The 22,140-nt window shown below is 36.9% G+C and overlaps 1 protein-coding gene across 7 annotated transcripts in view; it reads right to left on the reverse strand.

The window, feature by feature from the left end:
- Nucleotides 1-22,140, reverse strand: part of axo (axotactin) — a 927,649-nt gene that overhangs the window by 430,827 nt on the left and 474,682 nt on the right. For all 7 annotated transcript variants that reach the window (XM_090410025.1, XM_090410024.1, XM_090410023.1 and 4 more), the window contains one exon: nt 4,355-4,459. In XM_090410025.1, coding sequence (XP_090266151.1) covers nt 4,355-4,459 — 105 coding nt within the window. The remainder of the gene's footprint in view (nt 1-4,354; nt 4,460-22,140) is intronic.

A 22,140-nucleotide genomic window follows, 5' to 3' on the forward strand; every position in this document is an offset into this window, starting at 1 on the left:
TTCACACCATAAGCGATGATACACTGAAGGAAGACATCACCATACTAATGGTAAAATCCAATTTTGGCTACAACAAAATCATCCGATGCCACTGCTTCGGATCTCTGAATAAAAAAAAGGGCAGGATGCCTTTCCTGCGATTGGGGAAAGTAACCTGTATCACACCAGCAAGTGCATCACAACTAAGCCTGGCCCAACCATTCCTTTACTCAGCGTGAGCAAGACCAACAGCTTTGCAAACAACTGAAACAAAAATGGCAAAGTGTTGATAAAACCTGGTACACTGATTACAAAAGAGGAATTCTAGTGCAGAAATCGAACGATGCCCACAGCCAACTTGAACATCAATGTATAAGTACAGCATAGAGAATATGTATGACCAGGGGCAGCTTATGCATAGGCACTGTGGAACTGGAGCAGCCCCAATTTTTCTCGATATATAAATATATTTATTAATTTATTTATATTTGCTTGTAATATTTAATTTTATCATCGAAAATTCTATACAATTCTCTTATTTTGTATAAAAAATAATAAAAATCTATCATGTAGCACTTAGAATGGCAAAGGACGCTAGCAGCACTGTGTTTACCACAGTGTCATATTGCTACGCGCACAAGCATATGCACGTCATAGTGAGATGTGAGCTATTAGCGTAATGCGGCACTGTCCATCATGCAGTTCAACTGTTGTTTATATGTAGTTTGCACCAGTAGTAGAGTGTTCGTAGTACTTATCGTGTTTACTCCGTCTCTTTAAATATTTCAAAAAAAAAAAAATCATCTAACGCCTTTTATTCCCTAATAGGGAGTAAGTGAGGCCTTTATACCCTATCTAGCTTTTGGAGACTGAGTGGGCAGTTCGACCTCCACCGGTAGCCAATTAGAGATAGCTGGCCCATGTCTATCACTAATTATAGCAGCCACCGATGAAGAGGCTGGCAAACAAGTGCTGCCATCTCTTGGACCTAACCCTAACAAGATATGTCACTGTCTGAAATAATGTGGATACTATGGTCGATTTTCTTGTGTTTACGGGATGAAAAACCTGAGTTTCCGGGAGGAAAAACCCACTTGCCTGCGCCAGAGATCGACTTACTCGGGAACCTGTTGAAGGTAGGCTTAGAAAAAAGTTCCTCCAGTCAGCGACTAGACTAGAACCTAGGTCTAACTTCGAGCAGCCAAGCGCAGAGGATGCAAGGGTCACTTCCACTGAGCTACACAGGCCACTTTTAAATATTTGGACATTACAATTAAAGACATAACATTTGTTATAATTTTTATTTAAGAACATTACTGGGGTTATTGACAATTATGACCTCAGAATTTTTAAGTAATTTTGAATTATACTAAACTGTATAATTTTATCAATAATAAACAATATTTTTTCATGTTTAATTCTTTTTTTAATTTTTACCATAATTTTGATATTTTATCCAAACACATACACTGTACTTACAGTGTGTATGTATATTTCAAAAGTTGCAGTACCCTCACGATTTCAAGCCATGAGCCGCCACTGTGTATGAACAACACGGTAAACAACAAACCTCACAAAGACTTTCAGATCTGCTCTACAAATATACATGGCCTCTGCTCCAACCTCAGCAGTGTCCACCTCCAATCTACAAAACCCCACCTGCGTTTTCTGACAGAAAAAACAAATTTCAGACTCTCTAAGCATTAATCACCTGAACTTCCCAAAATACATACTCTTTGACTCCTTTTGGCTAAAGGGTGGCATTTGCATTGACATACCATTCCAGAGAGAGAGAGAGAGAGAGTGCATTCAACTTTAATCACAACCTAATTTGGCTGAAAATCTCTCTCTGCACCACTCTGTCAAATTCATATGCTGTTTATATCACTCTCCCAATGTCACCAACCACTCAGAACTCTTTGATTTCCTCTCTTGGAAAGTTGATGTCCTACAATCCAACTGTCCTAGCAGTGAGGTTGTCTTCCTTGAAGATTTCAATGTACTACATAATACCAAATGGCTCTTTTTCTCCAACAGAACAGAACAAGCAGGTAGAGAAGTTGAGACATTTGGAATCACGAATGACCTCATGCAAATTGTTCACATGCCCACCAGTGTACCAGATAATCCCAACCACTTTCCAAACACTCTGGACCTCTTCCTAACTAGTGATTCTTCCAAATATACTGTGAGGGTTGTATCTCTCTTAGGTAATTCAGACCATAACCTTGTCCTTATCTCTTCCCCCTCCGAGCAACATCCACACAGCTATTCTCAGCCAAGAGTCATCTGGCATTATAAGAATGCCAAGTGGGACGACCTCCGAGATTTCTATGTCATATTCCCATGTCTGGATTATTACTTTTCCATTTCTGGATTATTGGTTTTCAAACCCAAGCACATGCACTGAACATATCACTAAAGTAATCCTCTTCAGAGTGAAAGCACATATTCCATGCTAAATTCCCATCTCCTAAGTAAGTCCTGGTTCTCCAAAAGATGCACCAAAGCTGTACAAATAAAGAACTAAGCATACCACAACTGGCTATCCTCAAGAACTCCGCCTTCTCTCATCGCTTACACTAAAGCTCAAAAGAGCTGCGAGAAAATCATCAATGCATCAAAAAATGATTTCCAAAAGTTGCAAAAAATGGGACAGACTAAGTTCCCATATGGTCTGTCCCATGAGTTTTGCAACTGGGTTACCAGCTTCCTCTCTCTCTCTCTCTCTGGATGCACATAGCATGCAATGGTAGATGGCTCCCTGTCTTCTAACTGGGGTCCTGCAAGGCTCTCACCCACCCTTTTTTCTATCTATATATCAATGACCTGCTCCAGTTGACCACCAAACCAATACATAGTTTTGCATATGACAGCACATTACATTCCTCCTTCTCACTTGGCAAGTTTTGCACTGCACAAACCACCACAACTTACAGAGCAACAACCTCTGCAACCTTAAATTCTGATTTTCAAACCATTCTTAAATGGGGCTCAGATTACCAAAACACAATTCTGCCTTATTTCTTACAAAAAAAAAAAAAAAAAAAAAACATTCTTCCAGACTTACCTTTGACATCACTCTTGTGCTCCACTACACCTAGTCAAAAGTCTTGAAGATATCAAATGCAGCCACTTTGAATTCACCTAACTTTTCCATGGTATTTATCATTTATTAGTTGAGTAACTTCGACATAGCAAAATAGATGAGTGCTGTGGTTCTCTCCATTACTCTGAAGAGGAGTGAGATGAGAGAGAGAGAGAGATTGGGTGGTACTTTGATGTTAAAGATTTATCACCATTTCTTAGAAATAGGTTGTAACATGGGCTAGTTTCTAGGGAAGATACATGGAATAAGAGAGCATAAAAAGATGACACAGAACAGTAGTCAATTCTGGAGAACAAATCATCAGGAAAATTGGAGAAATACTATCATGACCAAAGGACTTTTTTAGTATCTAATTTGGATGGTTTTCACCTTTCATCAGAAAGTGATCATTCTGATGATAGGTCAGAGAGAGCATTGAGTGTTTGGTGGTTGGGATGGTTGGAGGACATTTACCAAAGAGACCAAAGCCATTTCATGACTCCAATAACCAGGGTAGTAGTCTTACAACAAGTCATAAACACTGTTTATAACCCAATAACATTTACACACATTCACGTGACACTGGGATTCAAAACCACAGCCTTTTGATTGAAGAGTGAGCAAACTATCCACTTGGCATAGTGTTGGCAATCAACAATTTTTGCAATTCAAATGCCACTTCTAACAACAACGAAAATACATTTAGTCATTACTAAATCAAAAAATCACTAACGAAATCCAACTTCTTTCTTTTTTGCAGGCAAACAGCAAACATATTCAGATCACTATGCATTAATCAGAACCATTAAAATGAGCAATAATTAATCATCAAATAAATATAGGCTTCTGGTCTATATTGGCTTCTAGTATGCCAATAGAGACTGGGAGTCTCTATTTTTATATTGCTTGCATATGCTGAGGTGTCCCAGTAATTTTGGAAGAAGAGTACATGCTATACATTAAATATTTTTTTATTATTAATACGTGACACCTCCAAGGACTCATCATGGGAGGGCTCTCAACTCCACTCCACTGCAAATATCTCACCGTCTCCCCTACTAATTAATTCTCACACTACATACAATTATCACAACACCATCTACTGCCAATCATCACCACCAACAACAGTATTTTTTGTCTATAAATTGTGTGTATTCTAATGGCTGATTTGCCAGTACAATTTAATTGTATTATTGCATTTCTCAATTTTATAGACTATATATCCTTATAATTAACTTGGATAATCCTGAATTTAATGGAATCTAGAGAATTTAACAAATGACTCACTTGTCATATATAAACTGATATAAATTTACAAGTGCACCATTCACTACTAGACCACGAAAGCATCCAATGAACCCCTCTGTTATTTTGACTTCCTCACCGTGATATCTAAAATGTTATGGAAAAATAATAATAAAATAAAATAAAAACATATACAGTATACACACACACATATATATATATATATATATATTAACACAAATAACTTATATGACTATGTAGCTGAATGATAAAAGAGAATATAACTAATTTATTTCCCCAAAGGCACTACTAGTTATAAGCTGCCTGAGTCTGTTGTGGGTGCTATGACAGTGAATGAGTTCAAGGCAAAGTATGATAGATACCGTGTGAATGTCGAATAGTTGTGATGGACATGATGTTTAGGGCCTCCCTCAATGAGTCTAAGGACTCCTTGGAGTTACCTGTAATAATAATAATAATAATAATAATAATAATAATAGTTTCATCTTTCTATAAGACTTCATTGGGTGCACAATACATTATTATTATTATTATTATTACGTGACACCTCCAGGGAGTCCAAAGACTCATCGAGGGAGGACACCTACTCTACATCTGTTTCCACCACTCAATCCACCAACTACAAACTCACCACAACTACTTCAATGCTATCTACTGCCCGTTCCCACCACTAGCACTTCCACAGACAATCACAAACGTCCATGCTCACAGCAGGATTCGAACCAGCAGCCTTTTGGCTGGAGAGCGGATATGCTAACCGCTCGGCCAACCAAGCCAGGTTGGCTGAGTAGCCACACCATAGAAGAAACATAATGATACATAAAAAACATTACTTGGGTACATCACCAAAGTTCTAAATTATTAACAGATCGCTCACATTAGAATGAATTCATAGACTAGCTGCATTATTGTTCTCATGCACAAGGATGCGGTCTCATGACTGTCATAGCTAAATAGCAGAGGAGTAACATTCTGAAAGGTTGTAGTGAGGTTGATATTAAAGTGAATAGGATTTATGAATGAAGAGACCTCGATAAAGGTCAAAACTAGTCTGGGTAGTGGCCCTTCCCTTAATGCATAACATTATACATATCCGCAAGGAGATGTGTTTTGCATTATGGGAGATACTGAGATAGGAATGGTGTTAGCTTGCTCCACATTTGCAACGAGTTGCCTGGTGTTGTGCTACCTTACCCCAGTCCTGAAGACACTTTCAGGTGCAAACTTTGTTTGCTCATACTTGGATAAAGGATTAAACTAAATTTAGAATAGGATTTAGTGCAATTTCTGCTGATTCTAAGATTTTTATTTCAAGTTCATAATATAATTTGTAAATGATTTTGGATCTATCCCAGTTTACTGAGTGTATAGTGGATTGATGGTCATTGGGATCAGAAGAATTAAGAACATGAGTGGAATTAAGGCATGGCCTTGGTTCTATCATACGTAATATCTCTGACATGTTCTTCAATACAGAACTCACTCAATTTCTCTGTTTGTTCATAATATAGGGAATTACAGCCACACCAAAGATGGTACACACCACACCTGGATACTTCAAATTGTTAAGTTTAGGTTTTACTGGCTGAAGCCAGGATTGAAGCTTGGGGATTTTTGGAAATTTGTTAGAAATAGAGATGTTATACAGAACAGTGATATAACTTTTCACATCATTACTCTCTTCAGCACGGTGTGCAGGAGGATTAAACAAGAATTTAGAAATAGACTATTTACAATAACCATTCTTCTGAAAAATTGATAAAAGCAGCTTGAATTCTTTGGCAATCTCTTCTTCATTGGTAATGAGAGCACATGCAGGGGTATCTAAAGTAGAAATAATACCAAACTTTGAGGTGATGGGACTGAGAATCAAGATATCTGTTGGTGTGTGTAGGCTTTTTGTAGTGAAGATCTTTAGTATTTCAACTGAACTTGTAAGTCATCATAAAGGAATTAAGTCGTAATTCCTTTACATCAAGAAAAGGAATATAGTTCCACTGTATATTTGTATGTTCCACAAAAACTATCTAGTAGATGCAATGTCTAAATGTATTCCAAGGTTGAGAAGGTTAAATAAGGTAGGTGTGAGATGGATGAATAAAGAGATTAAGCATGCGATACAGAGAAAAAGGGCATTATCGAGGCAGCATAAGTGGAAATAACCAATTCTATGAGGACTACAAAGAGCACGCAAGGAAGGTGACTTGGTTGGCAAGGGGTAGCTAAAGAAAGGTATGAGCAGTGGTTAACTGATGAAGCCAAAAAGAATCCTAAGGAGTTCTTTCGATATGTAGCCAGCAAAAGAAAGAATGATTATGGAAGAATGATATTGACTGGAGAAAATGGTATAAAGACAGCTGTTGCAGAAGATGTGGTGGAGATACTTAATAAGCAGTTCATAAAGGTCTTTCAATCTTGTGAATGTGACTTCATGGAGAGATTGAGAGTAGTTGATGATGGGGAAGAGAGACTGACTGTAAGTGAGCAAGAGGTGTATGGGGAGTTGAGCAAACTAGATATAAATAAGACTGTGGGACTTGATAATATATCACCACATATTCTGAAGGAATGTGCCAGGGAGTTGACGCCAGCCTTGACATTTTTTTAATACGAGTCTTGCACTCAGTCAATTTCCTAAAAAGTGGAAGGAGGGCAAGATTCTGCCGCTTTATAAAAGAGGTGATAGAACTCAAACATCAAACTATAGGCCTATCTGTGTGTCAGGTGTTGTAATTAAGTTGTTGGAGAAGCTTTTGAGAACTAGGATCCAGAATTGAGTTGAAAACAATGATATTTTTGATGGACAGCATGGATTTGCTAAAGGGAGGTCATGTTTTAGACATTTACTTACTTATTACAATAAGGTGACTGCTTCCATGGACAGAGGAGAAGGATACACAGTAATATACTTAGATTTTGCAAAGGCTTTTGATAGATTATCGCATGATAAGTTGATAGTCAAACTGGAGTGGATGGGGTTGAATATTAGATTCGTGCATTGGATTGGAGACTGGCTATCTGATAGGTATCATAAAGTTGTGTATGGGAGAGTGATATCCAGGAAAAGGAAAGTTACTAGCGGTGTGCATCAGGGGGTCTGTTTTAGGGCCGTTATGTTTAACTTGTATATTAATGATATTGGTGAAGATTTGGATGGGGATATTCAGTTGTTGGCAGATGATACAGAGTGGGGACGAACTATGAAGAGTAGTGAAGATGTTGTGACCTTACAAGAAGACTTGAATAAATTGAGTGATTGGGCACGGATATGGGGATGTGAGTTCAATGTTGCAAAATGTAAAGTTTTAAAATTTGGAAAATAAAGATGGGATGCAGAATTTATGTTTGGTGAGGATATATTGTTGGAGGTGGAAGAAATAAGAGATCTGGGGGTGATAGTGGATAAGGATCTGAAATTTAGAGGACACATAGCCAAAATTGTGAAGACAACACCAAGGCCTCTGGGAATGATGCATAGGCCACTGACTTGTAGAAGTAAGGAGATTCTTGTTCCATTGTATAAGGCTTTGATCAGGCCACGCATGAAGTATTGTGCCCAGATTTGGTCATCTGGTTTTCAGAAGGATGAAGAGATGCTGGAGAGGGTCCAGAGGCGACTGACTAAGGTAGTTTCTAATCTCTGGAATGTTGAGTATGAGGAAAGATGCAACTAGCAGAGTCTGGTGGACAGGAGGAGGAGGGGAGATATGATAGAGACCCACAAGTTATTAAGTGGATGTTATAGGATCAATGCTGGAGAGGTTCTACAGAAAGCAGTGGGAGATCAGGTGAGAACCAGAGATTATGCCTGGAAACTGTATAAAGTGGGTGTGAGTAGGGGAGTGAGAAGCAGGTTTTTTTCATGCAGAGTTGTGAATGATTGGAATGCCTTGCCTGAGAGTGTGGTGTTTGCAGAAAATTTGAGTGTGTTTAAAGCTCGGTATGATGAGCTGTGTGTGTGTGTGTTTGATAAAAGGACTGCCTAGATGAGTCTTTGACTCCATGGGGTCTTAGGTAATAATAATATTTTATCCTTGGATGTTAGTTGTTCAAATGGTTCTTGGAGAGAATCTGGATCTTGGCTCCAAATCAAGAAAACATCATCTATTATATATCTTTTCCACAATCTTAGTTTCAATGAAAAGGGATTTATTGCTTTTTCTTCAAAAAGCTTCTAAATATATATTTGCCAGTACAGGTGATAGAGGGATGCCCCATGACTAAACCATATATATATGTATGTAGAAATTTTTTTACCTTGGGTGTAAAATACGTTAAAGATACCAAGAAATTTTATACTTGATTTTAATCCTTTTCCCAAGTAAGCAAAACAAAGTTTTGCTCATGAAATATATTCATGTCTGAGCTACTTGTATATAGAGGCTAATGACTTCATATCACTTGCCTTAGTATGCATCCCATAATGCAAAGCACACATCCCCTTTCAGATATGTATGATACAATGCATAATGGGAAGAGCCACTACCTAGTGGGAGCCAGACCCAGGAGAGAGAGAGAGAGAGAGAGAGAGAGAGAGAGAGAGATATACCAAGGTTGAAATAATGCAGAAGTCATATATATCTCATATACAAATAGACAAAAGGTGCTTGACCTTCTTAATAAAAATCTCTGGATGAGAGAAGATGTAGAAAGTTTTTATCTTGGGTGCAAATACATTAAAGATACCAAGAAATTTTATACTTGGTTTTAATCCTTTTCCTAAAAAAGCAAAACAAAATTTTGCTCACGAAATATATTCATGTCTCAGCTACTTGTATATAGAGGCTAATCATTTCATATCACTTGCTTTAGTATGCATCCGATAATGCAAAGCACACCCCCTTTTACGAGTGCATGATGCAATTCATAATGGGAAGGGCCACTGCCCTTCCCATGATGTTTCAAATTAAAGTACCCCTATTCAGAGCAATCTGCAGAAACCAGTAGACAAAATACCCTCGAACTTCGTGGGTACTTTCAGATCACAGGGAAGATATTTTGACAATTAAAAAAAAAAAAATATATATATATATATATATATAATAGTTCAAAAATGACTGATAAGGAAAATATGGCACTGTGTGCATGAAAAGATAGCGAATTGTGAATACCATGTGAGCCACCTTGCTCCTTTCACTTATACAGCAGTATAAGTGAAAGTTGCAAGACTGACTCTACAGTCAATTGACTTGTGTGATGGGTCTCACTTTGCCTGAACGTACCCTGTTTGTGAAGTGTTTCTATTGGAATGGAAAAAATGTTACAGCAGCAGCATTTCACAAGCACAGACTCCTAAAGACTTTGCAAAAAAAGGTCCTGAATGACACCAAATGCAATGTGATGTATGGTTCGTCAATTTCAAGAGATAGACAGCTTGACAGTCCAAACAGGAAGAGGGTGTAAATTTGAAATTCTGTAAATTACCAAAGCTCTTGCAACTGCAGTTATTGAGCAGTCAAATAAGAATGCTGTGTTCATGCAATGCAGCAAGATATGTTGTGTGCAAGATATGCCATACAACAATATAGAGAACTCTACATAAAGCGTTACAGTGCTACCCATATAAACTCAGCCACAGCCAAGAGTTGCAAACAGGAGATGCCAGCATCCAAGAAACATTTGCAATGACATTTCTGGCATGCATGGAGGTGAATGAAGATTGGCCTTGGAGCATCCTATGTAGTGATGAATTTTTCATGTTTGTGGAACAGTAAACACTCAAAACTGATGCATCTTCTCATATATTTCAACAAGTTCTCTTACATTCGTTAAAGACACAGTAGTATAGACAGACTTTATGACTAAGTTCATTACTGGGATGCGTTTCTAGAATGAAATACATCGAACCAACCTGTGACCTACATGGTCACAGCTGCACTTTATCGGATATGTCGAACAATTCTGTCATCCCACAAATGCAGCAGCAAACAGAGCCTGAACACAATAATTTTGATGCAAGATGAAGCACCTCCCTATATAGAATGTGAATTTCAAGAATTATTGCATCAACATTTCACAAAGGATAGAATAATCATCACTCATTTTCTATGAAATGGCCACTGTCTTTATTAGATCTCAATCCCTGTGACTTTGAGCTTTGGGATTACTACATAAAAAATGGTGCATCAAGGCAAAGTTCTTCACCTGGCACATTGAAAAGGAAAAAAAATCACACATCATATGTGAAAACTTTTGACAGATCAGTTGCATGCCACTGTAGACAATGCTGTATGGCAGTATGGGCTATTGGTCCTGCACAAAAGCCAATACACTGAATGTCACCTTAACTGATCATCCAGATCTCTTTGACAGCTCTTTACAGCATGTCAGTTCCATGTGATATGTTTTTTTGTGTCACATTATTTCATGAAATGGCAAAAATCAACATGACAATGACAATATTTATTATTCTGGTCAACATACATAATATTTATAAATATACAATTCAAGTATACTATCTCCTGTTGGTTTTTACATTTATTTTGGACTGATTTTTTGTTATAAACAAATAAAAATATTTTCACTATATATACAAATAGGGTAAAATATATTATCAGATAGTTTTCATAGTCTATACAAATTTTTAAAATAAGTTAGTCAGTTTTTACAATATTTTATTTATTTATTTATTATTTATTTTTTTTTTTTTGTAACCAAGAGCCATAGCCATACTGGTTACTAGAAAATTAAATTTGTACAACACATTCACTGCAAAATCCAGTGACTGTATTTATGAGGGCACATGTAGCATGTGCCCTCATAAATACTATACTTGTCGTAATATATGAGAATCATAATTTGACATGATGTATAAGTTAATGATTTCTTATGATATGATATCTAAATAATGTTGACCTTTAAAATAAAGGTCAACATTATTTAGTCCCATGAGGTAGTCTCTCAATCTTTTTCTGAAAGCATATTCCGAGGTTACTGATTTTATTTCATTTTGGGAGTTTATTTTAGCTGCTTGTTGCTAAAGATTCAAAGGATTTGTGGAAAATCTCTTTGTTTGCCTTGGGTACTACTAGTAAGTTCCAGCCACAGTGTAAGCCATAGTCTAAATTATATACTAAAAAACTTACAACATTCTTTCTTACATATAATATATAACAATAGAGTTCTGTAATGGTAAAATATTATGAATGGCAAACAGATTATTGGTTGAATATGCAAAGTCAGTAATGGCTATAGTTCTAATTATTCCATTTTGTATTTGTATCAAAGGAAGCAGATTGTTGTAGTAATCTCCACCACAACAGGTGATACTATATTGCAGTGAGGAATTTACCCAAGAATAGTTAATAATGCTGCATTTACAAATTTTTAACATAATATATTCTGTTAATTACAAACCTCAACTTATTTGTTAAAAATGTGATGTGGGAGTTCCATTTCAGATTGCTATCGATATGGAGACCCAAATACTTGACTGATTTGTTTTTTTGACTAAGTTACAGTTACAATTGTGGATATCACTACATTTTGTTTCATTGTGATCTAGTTTATCTATTAATGTGAAGTACGTATATCTCATTTTACCGGTATTAATTTTAAGACCATTATTGCAAAACCACTTTTTATTTTCGACATATCATAGTTACTCCAATTTTCTAAATCCTCAAGGGTCGTTTCAGTGTAAATTAATGTCATATCATCTGTGAATGATATTATTTTGCCAAAATGATCATATTTACACAGATCATTAACATATATTAAAAATAGGATGGGTCCTAGCACAAGACTTTGCAGGCCTCTGTATTTTATTATTTTTGTTGCGCTACTGAATGTTACAGTTCCATAGCTGCTATATTGTTTTCTATTATTCAGTTACTAAAGACTGGATTCGAACTAGTCTTTAGTAACTCTTCTAAGGCTATTTCTAGACATTTTCAGTAGTAGTAGGTCATGATGAACATAAACGACTTAAGTATATCAAGAAAAATGGCTGCCACATACATTCCTTTATTTATTTCACTATAAACTGTTTTATGGAACTCCGAAAATGCTTTTCCGGTATTGAATCCAGATCTAAACCCATATTAATTAGGTGTGCAAAAGGATATGGTATTCAGATAGCTATTTAATCATTTTTTCATTAGGATTTCAATAACCTTTGACACTGTGGATAGTATAGATATTGGTCTGTAATTTCTGATTTCATTTCTGTTACCTTCTTTATACAGTGGAATAACTGAAGCAATCTTTAAGTGTTATATAAATTTCCCATGTTCAAAAGATTTATTAATGATAAATTCATGTACTTTACTTTCTCTGTAGGATCAAAATCATAACTACCATAGTTTGTAAAGTGGTTGTTCATTTCATTAAGTACAACAGTGACATTATTACCCTCTAGGAATCCACGTGTTTTCTGCTTCATATTACCAATTATCATGTTAATCAACCTCCATTCTTTACTTTTATCATTCACACAGGAAAGAAATTTTTTTAAGAGATAAAGTACTTTTGCATGCTTAATTTTTTCCTTTAAGTATTTAACGAAATTTTTATAGTTATGTTTAGAGCTTTTCTTTTGTCCTTAACATATTTTTTAGTTCATCTGTTATCGAGCATGTGTAAACATCATTTTTCGCAGTAACTCTTTTGTGATATTGCCATTTGCTGTCTGAGTATATGATCAATTTGATAAATTCCTCATATAACCGATTTTAATCTAATAGATCATTTTGAGGCAGTTGATAATTTTTTATGTAATTCTCCAATTTAATACAATTGGTACCAATGTCAAAATTTTCATCACTACCTGCACAGCACATATCAACACTATTAGGTAATAATAGATTCAACAGTACAGAGTAATGATCTGTTTCATCTCATCTCATCTTCCTTTTCCTCTTTTACCTTGCAGTGTCGAGGGTTTATTAATCATCGGACCTCAAACCGTTCACAGGATAAGGTGGTCAGCCCTACACCCTGGTGTATCCTATGTCTGTTGAGTTCTCAAGGCTGGTTTGCCTGCTTTGTGATGAAAAACCCCACAATAAACTGGGGAAAAAACTCCATGCCCAAGACCAGCTAACTTGACTATGGTTGAGAAAGATCCTTCAGCTCCTCACATCACTGATGAGAAATGAACCTAGGACACTCCTTCCTCAGGCATATGGTTGCGAAGTGCACAGCCACTAGGCTAACCGCACGGACAATGATCTATTATTCTGTTAATAAATTGCAGAGGATACCTCATAGGCCATTTTGTTTCTTATGAATATGTGATCAGTATAATTTAATGAGTTGTTCACTTCTCTCATACTGCCATCAATGTATGCAAGAAACCCATGTGCAGATAATATATTTTTATATTCCTCAATTTTGCTATTATTATTATATAAATCCAAATTTATATCCCTCACTAGTATGACATTATCATGTTTTAAGGTCTTTAGGACATCATTTAGCCCTGACAGAAATATATCAACTGGACCATCACGTGCATGGTATATAGCAAATATAAGTATATTCATTACTGTGTCATAAATCATAAGTTTTGGCCATGTGCATATTTGATTCTTTTTGAATCAAATATGCACATTGCCAAAATGTTTATGAAAATTAAGAGTATTTTTCCTAAGCATACAGAATTAATCCACCTGAACGATTATAACCATGACAGTCATAATACGTGTCATAATTAACAAGAGAATAATGATCAATTTCAAGTTGTTTGATCCATATTTCACTTAAGACTAATACATCTATATATGGTTTGATTTTTGACAAACGTAACATTAAATTATCAAAATTTGATCTTAATGACCTAATATTTACATGATATAAGTTGGCATTCTCGGATGAATTTGAAGTAGAGTCAAAAAACTTTTTTTTTACAGAGGTTACATTATACAATAGACTCTCGACTATCTGGAGCCAGGATTTTATCATGGAGAATTATAATAATACAGTAATTCTCCGTGATAAAATGAGGAATATGTACTGTAATTTACTTTGCCAAGTCGTTGCAAGCTGGCGTCTGCTACAATCCTCCTATGTGCCATGTGCATAACACAAGTTGAGACATGCAAAGTGCAGATTTCCCCGCTTCGTCAGTTGTGTATCGGATGTCCACAAGTGTGGAATACGTTTGCCACTGTTCCTGGTTATGTTAGTAAATTGTTGTTTGGTGTGCTTCGTTGTTTTTTTATTAAAGATTACAAAATGGGTGATAAACGAAAAAAGGTTGTAGTGACTATGAAGGAGAAACTATGCACTATAAAGTGACTAGACTCTGGGATAACGGCAAAAACTATTGCTTTGGAGGTAGGAGTCGGGAAAAGTACAGTTGGAGACTGGAAGAAAAATTGAGCAGAAATTGAAAAGTGGTGTGCTGCCCAAGCTAGTGGAAGTGGAATGAAAGTGAGGGACATTGCGTCGCAGAAGAGGGCTAAAAGGGTGAAACATTCATCTATCAAGGACTTTTTCAAAAACTAAAAACTGTAAGTTTTGACTCTTTCATCTTAGGCCTACCTTTTCACATTTGTGTGAAAAGGTAATGCCTAGAACTCCGGCCTGTCTGGCTTTTGTGTTATCTGGCCTACCCTTCCGCCACAATAGGCCGGATAGTGGAGAGTCTACTGTATAGTGTTTTAAAGTTGGCAATCCCACCAAGATCTAAGTTATTCACGTGCTCTCTTAAGTCCATTTAGTTCATCATTGTTTCAGTTATTCTTAGGTGGCATTTAGATTTTACTGCCTTCCTTGACTGTGTTCACTGAGATCGTCAGGTGTTTTTATCCATATCACTTTCATGTTGTCATCCTTTCTCATGAACAATTTACTGTCTCTTACCCATACATACTTGACTGCACCACTTGCTCTCTTTTGTTTTGCTTCATAAAGAAGTTGCTTGTTAAGTTTGGTCAAGTGGTTATTTATATAGATGAGCACCAGTTTTAACTGTTCATCAAACTGTTGGACTGTAATCTTGTTGCATTTTCTTGCCTCTGCCATCCATTTACTTTCTTGCTCACTAATTGGATAATAACGGGCTTGATGCCTGTTTTTCTGGTGGTGGGTATTCTGTGGGTATGCATGATGTCTTCCCTTTTAACTCCAAGTAGATTCACCAATTTTTCAGTTATGGTATGCACATTTTCATTACGAGCTTCTGATAAACTGTTTATTTCAATATTGTTCAACCTGAAACACTTCTGAAATTCATTAACTTCCCATTTCATTTGATTAATTTCAGCTTCTAGTATTTTATTTTTATTTGCTATCACCAAGTGGATAGCGTATCTGCTCTCCAGCCAAAAGGCTGCGAGTTCAAATCCTGCTGTGAGCATGGATGTTTGTGATGGTCTGTGGAAATATCAGTGGTGGTCGGCGGTAGATGACGTTGGTGTAGTTGCAGTCAGTTGGTGATTGAGTGGTGGAGACGGAGTTGTAGAGCAGGAGCCCTCCCTTAATGAGTCCTTGGACTCCCTGGAGGTGTCAAATAGTAATAATAATAATTTCACAAACTCATATCACCCAGCTCACGTTAATGTAATTTATACCTGCTCACAGCATCATATTTCCCCTATCAGTTATTTCTTAACTAATTTTTTTCATTGTCAGTCTCTTCCCTGTGATCTGGTTAAGGTATCCATCAAGTTTGAGAATATTTCATCTAGTGATTCTCTCTGCAGATTGCTCTGAATAGAGATATTTAAGTCTACTATGCATGTGCTTCATATATGGTATATGATGCTTTTGCAGGAGGCTGTTTTCTTTAAAAACATATGACAGTGCACAGGGCTGCCCCTAGGAATTTTGCTGCCCCATGCTGTAGTATATTTTTAACCACTCGGCCTGGCTGGCCGAGTGGTTAGCATATCCACTCTCCAGCCAAAAGGCTGCAGGTTCGAATCCCGCCATGGGCATGGATGTTTGTGATTGTCTGTGAAAATACTAGTGGTGGTGGTGGTAGATAGCATTGGTGTAGATGATGAAGGTAGTTGCAGTTGGTTGTGGTGGGTGGAGACGGAAAGTGGTAGAGTAGGTGCCCTCCCTCGATGAGTCTTTGGACTCCCTGGAGATGTCACGTAATAATAATAAAAAATATTTTGCCGCCCCTTCTCCCTTATTTTTCCTATAGTTTATGCCAATTTTGCAGCCCCAAAAAAACTTGCCGCCCCGTGCAAATACACATCTTGCACTGTCGGTAGTGCCAGCCCTGACAGTGCAACTAAGTATGTATGAAGTGAAAGTGTCAACTCTGTTTGACCATAGGGGAGATGATTAAACAGAGTTCACACCTTCATTATAAAATAAGAAAATTCAAACACTACCTGCAAAATCAGAGAAATTATAACAAATATTATTTACATTTAATGATACTGGAAGATATTCTTAATTATTAGTGATATGATCAATGATTTAACATTATTGTTAACTTATTAACAATAATGTTAACTGATTACTGGGTTTAACTGAGGATATGCAATTGCTTTTGGTGATGCAAAGTTGAGGTAAAACAGATGCTGCAGTCTCCCAGATAAGGATAGACAAACTAGCTAATACATTATGATGCAAAAAAAAAAAAAAACAGTACTGAATAATTACAATGATATAGGTTACAGAGTAAAGACATTTATTAACAAACAAATATATGTTTACACCTGAAGATATGTACATCCCCAACTATCAGCAGAATCTTGGTCAAATAAAGCATTGACAATGGCAGATTACGTGCTTGAAATGGATACCTTGTCTTTCAAGAAAAGTTTCATAGCACATGTGATGGTTCTCTGTCATCTTGAAAGAACAAGGATTGGGACATCTGCTGGACATGTTTAATTTTGTCCCTTAGTTCATGAAGGTTTGAAGGTGGGTCATAGTGGCATACCCATTCACCCATTCCTTTAACATACTCCAAATGAAGGCATCCAGAGATGTGAGATCAGGAGAATATGAAGGGTATGGGAATTCTGTGAACCTCAAAATGAGCTTCCAGGGGAATTGTTCCAATAAATAGGCTCTAGAACCATGTGATGTGTGATAGGTTGCTCCGTCCTGTTGGAATACCTATGCATGAAATATGATGTGTTTTTTCTTTGCATGACACATCCATGCAAATCTTGGGTGAACGGAACCAACACATTCTTGATGTAGCGTTTGCTATTCAAGGTCATGGTTACACCACCCTCTTCAATGAAGTAGGGCCGAGTTACACCATGGCCAGAAACTGCACACCACGCAGTGACTTTTTTGCTGTGAAGAGTTTCTCTTGGGCAAATTCAGGTCTCGAGAAACCAAGAAACCTGTTCATCTGTTTACATGTTTGCTTAGATGGAAAAGCACTTTGTCTGGGACCCAGACATTATGGAGGAAGGACAGAGCTTCACAGACATTGGCTAGCACATGTGCACAATATTCGTGCTATGCAGCATTATCCATTGTTGTTAGACACTGACTTACATGAATGACATACAAAAAAAAAAAAAAAAGGCACCTGACTCCTTAAGGATTCTCTGTAGTGACTGCCTCAGTATCCCAAGTTTTACTGTGGTTCAGCACTGACTGTATTTCAGAGACTGTAACACTTACTCCGGCACACACATGTGATTCTCATTTGTGTTAACAGTTTGCAATCTCCCTAAATGCCCTTTGCATTGCAGTAGAACATTCCCAGTATGATGGAACCTCTCAATTAATGTAATGCTGACACTATTGCTTGGGATACCTTACAGAAACGATGAACAAACTGCTCACAAACATGTTGTAGGCTTGGTCCATTTACTCTACCAACTCCATATGAATAAAAATAATGCTGAACAATAAAAGTCTTTTTTGGTTACAATCCTCAATCCAGAGTGATAGAAGACATTCCATCTAGGTCATTAAATGGCTTCTATTTCAGGTGATCTGCATGCTCCAAGAAGCAGTAGCAACTTTTCCTTGTTCTTTGTATTCTTTGCTCTTATTTAATATAGTCCAAACTGTACACTCACTATACCCCAAGTCTCACACAATCATTATATTACTAATTCCAGCTTTTCTCTAATGTAATTTCATGTCTCTTAATGACTTCCAGCTTTTCTCTAATGTAATTACTTTTCTTCTCTTTTTATTACTGCCGCTTTCTTTATCAGTCTTTCTCTTTTACATATGAGGAACTGAATATAATAAAGCCTTATAGGTATCTAAATTAAAGCAAAATGAAGGAAAAGTGATTAAGCAAGAGAAAAGAGTTTGCCCTTGCACTTATGATGATAGCTTTGAGTCAACTGCCGAGTGTCGCTGGCCACCGCCAGCAGCACTGCCACTGCCCAATGGCTGTTACATTGACAAGTGTCGCTGCTTGCTGCAGATTGGTGGCAAAAAAATTTTGCATAACATAAAATTCCACATAACATAAAAAATCACATTAACTGATTAATCACTCACTTAAAGTGGGAAATAGTATCATTTCACTCAATTGTGCTAACTGATTATTATTGTGCATATCAAATTCACATTAAGTGAGGTCTTCCTGTACTTTGCTATGGTCACCTGAGTTTCTTGGGAATAAGAAAGTGACGGAGAAGATCCAGAGGCAAGTGACCATGATGTGATCTATGGTCTATGAAATGCTCCCTATGATAACAGATTGAGGGTTTATGGGTTGCAAAAGTTGATTGATAGGTGAAAAAAGGCATGATGAGAGAAACATTTAGGTTACTTTAAAGATTTTATAGGATTAATACAAAGGAAATATTTTAGCACTTGGTGGGGGGGGGGGGGGAACAAAAGATTATCCCTGGAATTTGGGTAAGAATGTCATTAGCAATGATGTGAGGACTAGATTTTTTGCTTGGAGAGCAGTGAATGTATGGAATGGGTTGCCTGAGTCAGATGTGAGTGCTTTGTCTGTTGTTTCAAGGAGAGGTACAACAGATATTGTGTTGATACTTTGAGTCTTCCATGATAAGTAGTAGGACTCCGTGGAGGTACCCATGCATCAATAATAAGAGTAATAATAATAATAATAAACATTTATGCATTTATCACATCTCTTATTTTTCACATATCAGTTATGTTTAGAAGCCCGCACTCCTTCAATTTATTCTGATAGGGAACATTCCATTTGTATGTGGATAAAACGATTTTTTTTAACCACACACACCAAGACTATATAGACTGCCTATGGTCCACAGACTTGGAATCCGGTTGCATGCTATTGTGGATGCTTTGAATTGTTCCACTTATCAACTAGCTAAACTTGGAATCTGAACTCAACAAACACGCTAGGAAGACATCGCCTTGCATAAAAAACAAGATACACTTAAAAACCACTATACAGAACCTTCAATTAGAGGATAACGATCATTTAGTGAACTTTGAGGTGTCATACTTTTTTATAAATATTCCAATCAACAATGCACTACTAATCCTTTCCCAAATTTATTCCCCTGACATTTGCTAAATCTTTAAGCACCATCTTAAATAGAGATGTTTTAGCTGAAACTACAAACTCTCTAAACAAACTGAAGGCATAGCAATGGGCTCCACACTTTCATTCCAATTGCTACTTATGCATGGAATCATTTGAATCTTTAGAAAGGGTCCCTCATGTTCAGTTTACTGTGAGTTCACAAACACACACACAGGCAGATATACCTACATGACACTTCACATTACCATCTCCACAGATTCAGATTTTTTATAATGGATTTAATTCACAATAATAATAATAGTAACTAAGTAAATATATTTATTTACTTAGTTGCTGATATTTTGATGATTTTATACCTGCATCTTCAGAGAAAAAACAGTATATCACAGTATGCCAAAAGCAACAATTAGTTAATAGTGGAAACAGTTTGAAATTGTAACAGACAATACAAAGAACAAAAATCCTAATCGGTGCCATCTATCAATTGAAAAAGAGAGAGAATGATAAAAAAAATGGCTGCCTCCCAAATTTTTGGTAAATTAATATAGCCATACTTGTTAAAATAGGAAATGTTTTAAAGCTACTGTTGATTCCAAAAACAGCCTCCATGACTTGTAATGACTTTTTGTGTAACACTCTTGTCTCTCTAATCTTGTGTGAAGGGATATCCAAAGCATGGTCTGCTAGTCCCAGCTTGCCATAATGCCAAATGTATTTCTTATGTTCTCTGAGTTGGACAACAGATCTTCTTATCTGTTCATAATAAGCTAGGTCACAAGTATAGGATATCTTTTATACTCCTGGATGTGATAAAAGAGAGAGAGAGAGAGAGAGAGTTGTTCCTCGGGTGAACAGTTAAGGTAAAAAAGTTTGACATATGGTTTAAAAGTGATGTGAAGCTGATATTTATTAAGCACTCTGGATATCTTTTCAGATATCCAGAATGTATTAGACTACCTGAATGTATCAGATAGTAACAGTTTTACTATGATCCTGTATATTAGGGAAGAGAAGGGATCTGGGATGGCGTTGGGGCATTTAGTACTTTCTCTATTTGTAATTTATGAACTTTATTCTTTTTTATATTAGTAGGATCACAATACAGGGAATGGATCTCCGACAAGTTACGCTGGAGATCCGAGATCCGCTCCTACGGACCGACGTAAGGAGATTTTCGATGCAAGTTGGAATTACCATAGCCTAAGTTACTTACCTAACCTAAAACACCCTAAAGTCATACGTATATATCAAGAAACAGAACTAAACCATAGGAAAATGAAAAGGAGAACATAATTACTGTATAGTACAGAAAATTGACAAAAATGAAACTGTAATAAAAAAACAAACATAAAAATTAGAACAATCCCCAAAATGACAAATAAAACTGTACATTCTGTACAGGTGATTAAAAAAAAAAAAAATGAAAAAAATTTTTTATCTTTTATTCTATGGTTGAAGAGACAGCTGAGGTACCAGCACCTGCTGCAGGCCTCTCTAACTTCGTGAAAAAATGTTCCAGGCTAGTCTGGAATGATACCATCCTCTTCTCCTTGTATATCTACCTATAACACTGCAGGCAATCCATAACCCCTCGGAAGATCTTTGTGTACCTAGCAGTGTTGGGATCCTCAGCCTCCAACTTGGCCAGCCCATCCTCAATGCAGGTAAAACCTTTTGTCAAGCCCTTGGTGGTGAATCTCCTGGGTTCAGGGGTTGGAACTGTTCCCTCCTCCTCAATCAGCTGCTTCTCTAACTGAATGAGGTCTTCTGCTGACAACTCCTCCCAATGAGATGCCAGAAGCTCTGTGACATCTTCGGCCTACACTTCCAAATTCATCTGCTTCCCCAGGGCAACAACCTTCTCTGTGACAGCCTCAACTGTCTCCTCACAGCCATTGAAATCATTCACAAACTGGGGACACAGTTTTTTCCACACACCATTCAAATTTGTCTGATTCCCTTCATCCCAAGCATGCTCAATGTTTTGTATGGCATTATAAATGCTATACGATTTCCAAAAGTCTTTGAGGGTTAAGTTCCTGTCTTTTTCAGTTGTCCTGAAAGCCATAACAAATGTCCCGCAGAGGTAGTAGGCCTTAAAGGAAGCAATAACACCCTGGTCCATATGCTACAAAAGGGCTGTGGTGTTTGGTGGAAGGTAAACCACCTTAACATTAAGGTGAAAGTCATCCAAGTGGGAAGGGTGACTAGGGACATTGTCTAGCACTAACAATGCCTTAAAGGGCAGACCTTGGCTGTACAGTACCTCTGAACTTCTGGCACATAATGGTTAGTAAACCAGTCCTCGAAGATTTGAAGTGCCACCCATGCCTTCTTATTGGACCTCCAGATGACCCAAATGCCCTTAAGTACCCTTGGATTTTCAACCTAATAGACCAACAAGGGCTTCAATTTTAAGTCGCCAGCAGCA

Source organism: Typopeltis vanoorti, chromosome 20 (assembly GCF_054136105.1).
Source record: "Typopeltis vanoorti isolate ZY-2024b chromosome 20, IOZ_Tvanoo_1.0, whole genome shotgun sequence".
Taxonomy (NCBI): Eukaryota; Metazoa; Arthropoda; class Arachnida; order Uropygi; family Thelyphonidae; genus Typopeltis; species Typopeltis vanoorti.